Consider the following 12,450-nt stretch of genomic DNA (forward strand, 5'->3'; position numbering starts at 1 on the left):
CTCTAAGCATCCGACCCCGACTAGCTTTCTGAAGAGCTTTTTTTTTTTTTTTTTTTTTTTTTTTTTTTTTTTTTTTAAAAGAGGAAAGGGTTTATTTGTTATAGGCTTCCACACCATAGTCCATCATTGAAAGAAGTCAGGACAGGAATTCAAACAGGACAGGAACCTGGAGTCAGGAGCTAATGTAAAGGCCATGGGTGATGCTACTTACAGGCATATTCATCATGGCTTTCTTAGCCTGCTTTCTTATAGAACTCAGGACCACCAGCCCAGGGATGGCACACCCTCAGTGGGCTAGGCCCTTAATCACCAATCGCCAATTAAGAACATGCCCTTCAGGTTTGACTGGAGCCTGCTTTTTTTTTTTTTTTTTTTTTTTCCTTCTCACTCTCTCATTTTAAAAGAATTATTTATTATCTATACTGTGTTCTACTTGCATGCACACCTACACTCCAGAAAAAGGCACCAGATCTCATTATAGATGGTTGTGAGCCACCACGTGGTTGCTGGGAATTGAACTCAGGACCTTTGGAAGAGCAGGCAGTGCTCTCAATCGCTGAGCCATCTCTCCAGCCCCTTTTCCTTCTCTCTCTCTCTCTCTCTCTCTCTCTCTCTCTCTCTCTCTCTCATATAATATATCCTGACTACAGTCCCCCCCATCCAATACTTCTAGTTCTCACACCTCCACTTTTCCCAGTATCCATATCCCCTTCAGTTTCCCTTCAGAAAACAGCAGGCCTCCAATAGACAACTAACAAATGCAACAACAAAACAAGATACAGGAAGACAAGGCCAACAGCCTCATATGAAATCTGGACAAGGCAACCCCGTAGGAGGAAAAGAGTCCCAAGAGTAGGCAAAAGAGGCAGAGACATGTATACTTCCGCTGGTAGGAGTCCCACAAAACCACCCAGCTATCAGCCATAACATACACATACAGGACCTAAAGCCGACCCAATGCGGACCCTGTGCTTGCCACGTCAGTGTCTGTGAGCCCATACGAGCCCTGCTTAGTTGATTCAGTGGGCCATATTCTCCCAGTGTCCACCGTCTCCTCAGCTTCCTACAATCTTTTCTTCCTTTTTTTTTCCTGCAAGGTTCATGAAGCCTTGAGGGGAGGGACATAACGGGTGATTTCCAGTCCCTACTCTCTCTGTGTAATGTCTGCATGTGGATCTCTGTAACTGAAGAAAGTCTCTCTGAAAGTGACTGCACAAGACATTGATCTAGAGTATAGCAGAATATTATTAGGAATAATTTCATTGATAGCCTCTCTCTCTCTCTCTCTCTCTCTCTCTCTCTCTCTCTCTCTCTCCCTCCCTCCTTTCTCCCCCAAGTCATGTTTAGATCTATCATAGATCTCTGAGCCTGATATTATTGAGTCATTTCAGACTTTCTCAATTAAGGTTCCTTTATCTCAAATGATTCCAGCCTGTGTCAAGTACACATCAACACACCGGCATACCCATCCATATTGAAAGTTTGAACAGCTTGATCTTTTGCAGATAACCACAGTTGTTATGAGTTCATGTGTACAACAGCTATCCTGTTTCCAGATGACAGCATTTCACAGATATTCTCTCCTCCTCTGCCTGTTGGATTCCTTTTTTTTTTTTTTTTTTTTTTAATTTGCGTATCTGACATTACATTGGTGAAGATACCACCAGCTGTTATTGGAGTCGAATTTTACAAATATCTTAAGCTAGCCTTATCCTTTTATGGCTAGGCAGTTATAGTCCAAAGAGGCTGCAGACATAGTTAAGATTTTGGTGGGAAATTGGCAGTAGGGGTACAGGATGTTTCTCCTCAAATATCAAACTGGACTCAGGACATAAGATAGTTGCTCTGTGAAAGAACATTTAAAGGAATTCCATTAAATGAATGACCCACCAAAAGCCGAGGAGACGCTTGCTTGCTGTGAGCTAGTCCCTTCCTCTCTGTGCCAGGGTTTAGTTCACAGGCTTTAGCTGGGCTAGGGAGGCTGCCACCTAAAGTAGAAGTCCTTTAGACAATGGAGTGAGTTTGCAAGTGGAAGGGGGACCTGCGGGGTGGAAAGATGGCAGACAGAGCCTAGAGTGGAAGGTGGCAGGGAAGACCTAAAGGCTGGGCGCTGAAGTCTCTTTTACTACTAAGGAAGCTGCAATGGGCGGCTGAGAGGCTTAGTGAACTAGCACTAGTTGCCTAGCAACCGGAGAGGCTGGTAGAAACTGTTGTGTTTGCTGGGAACTGTCCCTTGAGAAGCCTACAGGAAGCTCTCAGAGGGAAGCTCTTGGTGGAATCACCCTGACTTTATATCCCTTCCAGCCCTTCTGCTCCCTGTTTGGGCTGTATGGAGGTAACACTGTCAGGGCAAGTCAACTTGGCTTGCTTCCTAGCCTGGCCTTGAGTCCTGGAAGACGGTGACGGTGGATTTCTTTTCGATCACTGCAGGTATTGTGAAGTATGATTTTAATTGAATCAGGAACGACTTTGTGTTCAGTTTCAGATCCGTTATGGCCATGGATTCAAGATGGACTTGGTGTCTGTCCCTCATAGAATTTAAGCACTGAACTGTATTTATTAATCTTTCCCCCCTTTCTTGTTTGTGAACTAGATTAGATCCTTCTATCCTTTCCTTTCCCTTGTGTTCTTTGTATCAACAAGTTAAAAGTCACTGATATACGAACCAGGAGAGAAACAATAACAACTGGAGTTGGAAATGGTCATTGTTAAGAAACAAGGAGGGGATGAAGTGGTGACTCAGGGGTTAACAGCACCCAAGACATTAGTCAGCGATAGAACTGCTCAGCACTATGTACTTGCAGTGGTTGAGTGGGCCAGGACCCATTCAGACCTGCTCTTGACCCTCTTGCCATCCCTCACTAGCTTTTTAAAGCTCTGTATTTCAGCACAAGTACGGTCCTTGGCCTTTAAGCCAAAGCTCTGTATATTTATACTTGAATCACCAAACTTAGGTTTTAGGAATTGTTTAGTTCTCTAGCAAATTGCTTCTTGATGCCTCTGTTTTCTGGTCAAGAGTGGATTCTTGGAAAGAGATCTAGAGCCATGCATGAATTAAGGGCCTGCAATAAATGGCACACAGTTATGCAAAGTGAAACTCATTTTTTTTTTCTGGGTCTCAGCTTGGGCAGTGAGAACTCAGAAGCTTGGACCACTTTAGCTTTTGAGGTCCTGTCCAAAATGTTAGATTCTCTATTTGGAGAGCAATTGCTAATCCTGTAGACTCCAGTGTGCCCCTTATAGCAACCTTTCCCTTTCAAGACCCTCTGTAATCTCTGAATGACTCACTTTTATGCTGTGTAATTCTGAGTTAACTCATGTCTGATATACTGAATTCTCTCATTTTCTAGGCTTTCTGCTACACCCTGAGATATAAAGTGAGCACCAACAGGAGTCATTAATTTTGTGCGTGTACAGTTTTACTGAGGAATATCTGGTGCTATTTGGTGCTGCGAATACCTTACCCGATTGTTTCCAGAAAGGCTTGTATGTTGGCACTGTGATTGCCACAGTGAAATGAATCTACCATGGGTATACTCCAACTGTATATGGACATGTTTGATGTACTAATTTGTCTATTGACTAAATAAGTGTTTCTTAGGGATCTATGTTATAGGAATGGCAGTAAATACCAGCCTTTGTGGTTACAATTTCTGGATTAAGGTGAGGGATTTTTAGAGGGGAAGTATCTGGGGTGATGTGGGAAGAATGAAAACGGTGAGGTGCAAGGGAACTGGGTGGGGTTAGGTCATGCTAGGCATGGAAAAATAGTGACAGCTGCCACTGTGAAATGTTACCTCATTCCATCAGGAGGAGAAGGTGCTAATATTCAATTTATTTTTTTATACATTATAAATGCTGGACTCAGAGAGATTACATTCTTTCTCCAACTTCAGTTATTGGAACTCAGCAAAAATCAGATTTTAATATTAGTTTATCTAACTGAAGCTGACATTGCCGTCCTATCTTAAAACAAACAAAAATTTAAAATAATCTCCAGTGCAGTAAAAGAAAAGACAAGGGGGAATGAACTTTAAATGTGGGGAGGGGGAGTCTTTACGACCCTCATGGGTGACCACCCTTACCAGACCCATCAACCTGGAGGCAAGAAGGCATTTCGGCTCAACATGACTCTCCAGCCAATGTTGTTTCAAACTTTGGAAGGCTGACCCTGAGTGGTTTATTTTAGGCATATTTAAGCTCAATACAATTTGGTGAAAACGATACTGGTAATGATGAAATCAATCCCATGTGCACAACAAAGCACACACAAATCTCTTTGGGGAACAAAGTAAGCTAAAAACGGATCGGATCTGGGTATGCTGAAACTCTTCATAAGATCCAAAAGATGGGCTCTGTAGATTGACTGAGAAATGCGGATTTACTATTGACTGAGAAAAACAAACAGATGACAGGAGTCTGGAGGAGGGTCCAGTGCCAGAAAAGTGTAGCCACACAGATAGCACAAGGGTCACCAGGCTAGAAAGCACATCAACTCCAGCTCCAGGGTCCTGGGCAGAAAATAGGTGTAGCATTCCTTCCCTTGAAGACACAGCCTTGTGTAGTGAACATTTCAGATGGCCTCTGGTGAAAGTCTGTGAGCACGAAGGCCTGCTTCTCCCACACTTTAAGGAAAACTATATTCATGGCAACATAAATATAGTCAAAATATAGTCAATATAGTCAAAATAAAGATATATAAAACTTTGAGTACAGATAGTCACTTGGTTTGACAAGCAATTTTTTAAAAAAAAATTACAGAATTACTAATTATACTGTCTGGTCTATATATACTACACACACACACACACACACACACACACACACACACACACACACACACACACACACACGGTTTCTCTGTGTAGCCTTGGCTGCCCTGAAACTTACTCTGTAGACCCTTGAACTCAGGGATCTTCCTGCCTCTGCATCCAGAGTTCTGGGATTAAAGGAGTGTTCTATCACCACTCAGTTTAGAATATTTTCCATTAGTCTACCTTGACAGTATCAAGACCCATAGTGGCTTGAGAACCCGTTATAAAGAACAGGAAACTCATGTGGCAGAGAAGACAGGCAGACTATTATTAGTGTCCCAGCTTTACTGTAAAACTGCAGCAAAGACTGAGTGGCTTTAAATAATACAATTGTATTATAATCTTATATTCATGGAGGTCAGTGCACAAATTTAGTCTGCAATTGCTAGAAACAAGCTGCCAGCAAGCCTGGTTCCTTTTAGAGGCCCCAGGGGAAGATTTGTTCCATGTCTCTTGTGCATCCTAGAAATTGTTCCTACCCTTTTCCATCTTTGCTGGCAGCTGCGCAGCATCTGTGTTCCTCTCAGATGTGTGATTCCACCTTCCCACCTTCCTTCTCTTACCCAGATCTTCCTGGCTCCTTCTTCTAAGGGTCTCTTCTAAGAATCCAGTGAGCCCAATAGATTAACTTTACCATCTCAAAATTTTAATTTAATCCCACCTGAAATATTCCTTTTGCGATGAAGAAGACATGTCCACACGGCCTAGATATTAAGCTATAGATCTTTTGGGGGCACACAGGCCATGAAGTGTTTTGGGCATATATGCCATGAAGTATTTGTATCAACAACACTTGATAATAGTTTATAAAGTCAAAATGCTTTCTTATTAGCCACAGCCATTAAACACAATGACTTCTTTCTAGGAAAACTACTGTGTGTGGATTACTTAAAATTATAATAAGAATGACCATTTTGCATTTGTTTTATCTTCTTAAAAGCACAGCAAATTGCATACATCTGAATGGAGTTAGAGATCAAAGGAATGGCTGCATCTAGGAGCCAAACTCGGCTATTTTCTCGGGGAAAGAATTCACTACAAGTACGTTAGCCCGAGAATTTTCTTCTTAATAGAATGAATGATTCCTTCAATTGCTTCCAGTATCCATGTGCTTACAGAAAATATAAGAGAAAGAAGAAAATATTAAGGAAGAGGAAAATATCATTTCCTTTATAGTGTTGCCCTTATAACATGCTAGTGGATTTATGTTTAATTGTTGCACCATTGTAAACTGTATATTTAATCACTTAGCCTATAAGCATTTTATATAGTAAAAGCTCTTAAAGGGGTGTTAGTGGTCATATAAAATATAGTGTAGTTTATATACAAAGAAGATTTTAAAAGATCATGAACTAAACTTTCTCTAAATTGTATACTGTTTACTTAAAATGAATTTTCAATGACCTAATACTTTTGGTTTTATTTATTTTGTACTCATAACCTGCTTAGCATAATGTTACGTACTCAAGACCCAACATTAAATGAAATAAAGACTTAGCTCAAGAAAACTCGGGTTTTACAGGTGAGATTCATATTCCAAAAGTGTTAAGTTCAGCTAAGGCTACGTATTTAGAGGACAGCCATGGATGTTTAAAGCAGAGACAACGGCAAAATGTAGGTCGAAACAGAAGGTTCCGGTGAAAATGATGTCTTCTGAAGGGCGGAAAGGCAAAGAAGTGAATGGCACTAATGACGGCTGCAGGCTCAAGCTGCAGAGCCACGGGTGACACAGCAGCCACCAACGTGCTGTGTTTGTATTGAAATCCGAATTAAAGTGTTTGCAGAGCAAGTCTTATGTTTTTATGTTTATGTAGAAAGTGCATCTGGGTTTGTGTTATGAGCAGCCTTCTTCTCAACTCTCAAGACACTGCTGTGTTTCATGGAGCAGCTAAATGCTCTCTCTCTCTCTCTCTCTCTCTCTCTCTCTCTCTCTCTCTCTCTCTCTCTGGGATTTTATAGTGATATTTATTTATTTATTTAGACTTTCATACATGAGCACCATATTTATATTATTTCCTACTCCCTCCTTTCCCTCCAACTCCTCCTAAGCACCCCAAATTCCCCCTCACATGGCCCCTCACTCCTTCATTATTATAATATATATATGTATATTTGTATATATATATGTAATTTATAAATACAATTTGCTGAGTTCCTTAAGTGGCACTGGTTAACTTATCAGGGGCTTGTCCCTGGAGGAGAGGGCTCTCTCTCTCTCTCTCTCTCTCTCTCTCTCTCTCTCTCTCTCTCTCTCTCTCTCTCTCTCTCTCTCTCTCCACCCCCCTTGCAGTCACTAATTGCCTGTAGCCCTTAATGTAGAGGTGGGGCCTTGTAAAGTTTCCTCCATCCCCAGTGGATGTCTACTGATACTATTCTGCAGGTCTTGTTTAAATAATCGTCTCATTGGGCTCAGTGTCCCTGAGGTGGATCTATGGTACAGGAGGCATCCCAGTCCCCTGCTACTCCTCCTGCCTGCTCTATCCTCATTATTGTTTGAAGGCACATCTTCTGAAGCTGGCTGAGGGCTGGGACAGCGATGGCTATCTGCCTCAGTTGTCATGTTTTCTGTGTCCTAATCACAGTGAGGAGGGTTTGGGAGGTGCATTTTCTATGGAGTTTGCTAAAAAAAAAAAAAAAAAGATTGTATTTATTCTGTTCAGTCATGATTGTCTCTTAATGGATAAGGCACACGATTCTGGTTTTGTTTTATTTATTTGTTTGTTTTAATTAAAGCAAGGATGGACTTCTAGATCATGGGCGGTCCGGAATCCCTACCTACCTATGTAAGCAAATCTCTTACGTATTTACTGAATATGCTGAACAGGCAAACATTTGATACTTTCATTACATATATATAGTTTTAAAAGTATATACGTAATGCTTTTATTAGTTAAAACTACAAATGTATGTATATATACATATATGTGTGTATACATATATAATTATGTATGTTGTTTGATTGTGAACTACAGAAAAACCTGCATAGAGAAAGCCTGGATATTACTGTGCTAGAATTAAAAAGCATCTTCGATATGATAGTAGGAATATGGATAATTTATGTTGTCCTTATTTTATTTACTTCTGTTCTCACATTTTCCTAGAAAAGACAAATTCTTTCTTTAGAAAATTCATTTTGTCTTTTTAAGATTCAAACTGACTTTAAAAGGATACATAATGTCATAAACTGTACAGACTTAGGAATTCTGTATAAATCAGGGTTAGTATAACCACCCTAAAAACATATATTAAAGAAATGTACCACATTCATTTTGTGACTGACATAGTAAGTTATCTAACAGTAACTATACCTGTATTTTAAAGTGTTATGTTGAAAAATATGAAAATGGAATTACTATTTTTATATTTATATATTTTATATTATTAAAGTTTTCTTTTTTACTTAGAGTATGCATTGTATGCTATTGTGAGCACTGATGACAAGCAGCTGCCGCTCCGACCCAGGCTTTACGTGCTTTCAGGGAGTCTGAACTACAGTTCTGCCCAGCAAACGCCTTGCTCATTGAGGCACCTCCTCATTCTCATCTCTGTTCTGAGCATTATTTACTTAATCACAAATTTTTACAATTTTATCATTATTATTTTTCATATTATATTTACCATTTTATTATCATCATATTAATAACAGATGCATTTAATAATCAATATGAAAAGTTACTGAATATTTATCAAAAACTACAGTGCTTCCTGCTATGCAGTGGCAGCCAACACACCATTAGCTTTACCGTGATTTTGTATAGATAATGTATTTGATAATGATTTCTCTGTTATTACAGACTCACTTAAACTTTTATGAGCTGCATAGATTATTTCTTTCAGGGTCCCACCACTTGATCTTGGAAGCCTTGTTGATTCTGATGAGGAGGTAATTTTGAGTTTATAGTTAATATAATAAATATTTGACAGCAGCGGCACCTGTGAGCACGCACTCACTACCATTCCATTTCATTTTTCAGGATAATTTGTCACCAGCACCACGTGGTGCAGTGCATGTTGATCTCAACCCGCCACAGTTACCTTCTGGCCTGGGTTGGGTTGTGCCATGCCAAAGACCAGATGCCCAACATCACCAAAATGAAGTGGTCAGTATGTATTTCCATGTTGGAGTGTATATCATTAGAGCTGCTCTTGGCTTACATTTTTGCTGATTGTTCTATGATCCACTCGGTTTTCACAGGGTGCATATAAAAATTTCCAACAATGGTGCTGATGAAATACTTTTATAGTTTTTGAATACTGAGATGACATTTTAAACACTTCCTGTAAAGTCAGCAAATTACTGGTGTATCTAAGTACACCTGCACTTAGGAATTAAAAAAAAATTGTAACATCGGAGATTATATCATATTATTTAAAGGACAGAAGTTTGATTTCTGAGAAATTAGTTCAGACTTTAAGCTCCTAAAATACCACAGAGGAAAATAGTTAATTAAACTTAATAAAACAATAACAGTAAAAATAATAATACACCTCAATCTGTATGTTACAAGGGCTATTGCCCTAAATTTGGCTCAGCCTTCTTTTCTGTTATATTTGGACATCCTCAACATTCTCCAAGGGTTAGGCTGGCATTTATATTTTTCCTTTTGCCGGATCTATGCCTATATAAGTCACAACAAATGTTCACTGACACTACTATCTCTTGCTACCCTGGAAATTTGACAAGGAACCACAAAACACAAGGGAGGAAAATACAGTGATGTTCTAGAAGGTGGCAGCCAGTGCTTCTTAGCATCACTAATCCTCTACAACTGTTTTGGCCAGAGAAGAAAAGACTTACATAAGACATCCAAGGAAAAAAAACCACTTGATATAAAAAATTTCAAGTTATTTTAATATGAGACCTTCAGCAGAGAAAACAGTAAAGGATTACAGATCAATTCTTTTTATTTTCATATGTATAATATAATAATATATAACACACACACACACACACACACACACACACACACACACATATTTATGACAGGGTTTCTCTATGTAGCCCTGCCTGTCCTGGAACTTGATTTGTAGACCAGGCTGGCCTCGAACTCACAGAGACACACCTGCCTCTGCCTCCCAAGTGCTGGGATTAAAGGTGTGTGCCACCACGCCCAGCTCATTCTGCTCAACTCTGTCCGCTTTCATCAATGCTCTCTTAGGGAAATGTTTAAATGACCCTTCAGGTTGGAACATGGAGTATGGTAGTCTTCCTTAGAGCTAAGCACTAAGGTAAATAGTAAGCCTGACAATGTCAACAAGGAAAACACTGCTTGAAAAAAAAAAATGCTTATCTGGTGGACAGCATACCTTTTGTTTTATCTCTAGGAGCAGGACATAATACCTGAAGATTTACCAGCACCAACAGGCAAATTTAAGCTAAAATACCAGCAGTATGCAACTGAAATGAAAGAGGGATACAAACAGTACACTCAGAGAAATGCAGAAAAGGCAAAAGCAGCCAGCACGCACGAGGCTTCAAGAAATGAGATAAATGAAAAGGTAGCACGTGGGCTGCTGTGAAGTATTAATGAACTTTAGCATTAACAGTACATGTGCCTTAGAAATATTCTTTTTTGCTGCGTATTGTAGAAAGTATAACACTTAATATTTATTTCAATAAGCTGGGGCTCCTTATATTATTTTACTTATATCAAGTAGATTATTTTTCATGACAAACCCAAAGCTCTATTTTCAGTATCTTTCATATGGTAAACTTTATTCCTTATATGTGTATAACCCTTTTCATTTAATTGATAGCAATGGAATGAATATATATATATATATATATGCACACATGCATATATAATATATAATGTATATGTATAATGTGTGTATACACACAAACACACACATTCTTCATATAGCTGTCATAAATTCTGCTGGGCTATAGTCTAAGTTCTAGAGTTGAAAAGGGCTTTAAACCTCACAGTGGTCTATTGTAATACTGTCCCTGCTTCTGTGTTCTTGTCTCATTTGGGTAGTCTTTTTGGTAATCTTACAAACTGCTGACTTATTGTAACTTAATAAGTTAGAAATAAATACTAATACGGCACTAATTCACCATTATAGAATATTAGGCATAGTAAGTTCCACTTACCCTTTGTGGAAAGTTCAGAGCAAAGTGATTTTGTTCGTTTGTTTGTAGACAGGGTCTCACCATGTAGACCAGGCTGTCCTGGAACTTGCTCTGTAGACCAGGCTGGCCTCGAACTCAGAGATATGCCTGCCTCTGCATCCTAAGTGCTGGGATTATAGGTGTGTGTCACCAGGCCTGGCTGCAAAATAATTTTCAACTTAAACATAATGTTCCTTTAGCATATTTTTTACATCAATTTCTTTAATTTGCCTCAGCATTGGCTAGACAGTTTCTTGGTGTCCATTTAAACAAGTCATTATTTAGGAAAAATGGAATATTAGGAGGTAAGTAAATTAAACACTTTCTCCTTCACGGGTTTCCAAGCAGCAGTTACTTTTCAGGCATGGGGCCGCAGCCATGAGGTGCTGGTCCTCAAGGAACAAATCTCATGTTAGGAGATGCAGGCAACAAATCATAAGCAATATGCAATAATATGTCACGTAGCAGTGAAAGGTCATGAAGTCAGGGCAGAATTTGATGACAGTATCAAAGGAAGATGGACAGTGAGGGAAAAAAAATCCCAGAGAAGAATCTCTTGAAATCTGTCGTCTCCCTGACTAGCTGCTATCCTGTTAGGGTTGTTTGTTAGGTAAGGAATCCTACTCACATTTATAAGACATTTCAGTGTTTATCTTTTTGAAATCCCAAAGAATCTCTTAGGACTTCTGAACATACCTTCATATACAATAGAGCTTGGCTGGTCCACCACTGCTTCATAGACTGACCTGCCTGGGGCAGTGACATTGAATGAAGAGAGGCGAACACAAGGAAAACACAAGCAGAAAAGCTGGACTCTCAATGGAAAAACCACAGCAGCCCAGAAGCTCAGCCTGTTTATTATATCAAGTCAAACAGGGAGGCATGGTCTCTCCTTCAGATAAACAAGGAGCCAGGGCTATTGTACGCTGCTGAAGGAGGAGGCAGCTTTAGCTAATCTACAGAGCAGTCTCTGTAGGGGATCAGCCTCCAGGCTATAAACACGGGAGGTGAAAGCTATGGTGGACATTTCCTGCACACAATCCTGACATTTTTACATGGATAAGGAGAGATGGCTTTGCCGTCTTCCTGAGCCCAGCCTGGGGCAGGCTTTGAGACCTCCCCCGGGGCTGAGGCATTGGTCCTTGACATGTAGGGCCCATGTCAACGGCACACGTTCACTCAGGACTTCATACCACATGAGGAGACCTCTCCTCCCTACAGGACAAAGCCACATTTATTAAAATCTTAAGGACTCAACATGTACAATGGGAATTATGACCCTTTCTGTCTTTTACTTAATGTGTACTGTATATCAGTTAGTTTTATAGGCATTAAGAATATATCATCTCATTTATTATGTTTTGATATAGTATCGACTGTTATTCCACAGTTTATGACTAAAACGAGGCTCAAAAAGATCATCTAACTGAACAAAGAAAGACCTGCATTCCAAGACAGGCTTAATTCTCCAACGGCCTTTGAGATAGTGGCTATCTATTCCCTGGCTTTGTTAGAGGCAGG

General features: G+C 39.8%; 1 protein-coding gene across 1 annotated transcript in view; it reads left to right on the forward strand.

Annotated features, from left to right (window-relative positions):
- Positions 1 to 3,618: 3,618 nt before the first annotated feature.
- Positions 3,619 to 12,450, forward strand: part of Caps2 (calcyphosine 2) — a 37,791-nt gene continuing 28,959 nt past the window's right edge. Inside the window, exons 1-3 of the mRNA XM_051139708.1 lie at positions 3,619 to 3,663; positions 8,638 to 8,697; positions 10,140 to 10,313. Coding sequence (XP_050995665.1) covers positions 3,619 to 3,663; positions 8,638 to 8,697; positions 10,140 to 10,313 — 279 coding nt within the window. The remainder of the gene's footprint in view (positions 3,664 to 8,637; positions 8,698 to 10,139; positions 10,314 to 12,450) is intronic.

Source organism: Acomys russatus, chromosome 31 (genome assembly GCF_903995435.1).
Source record: "Acomys russatus chromosome 31, mAcoRus1.1, whole genome shotgun sequence".
In the NCBI taxonomy this organism is placed as follows: domain Eukaryota; kingdom Metazoa; phylum Chordata; class Mammalia; order Rodentia; family Muridae; genus Acomys; species Acomys russatus.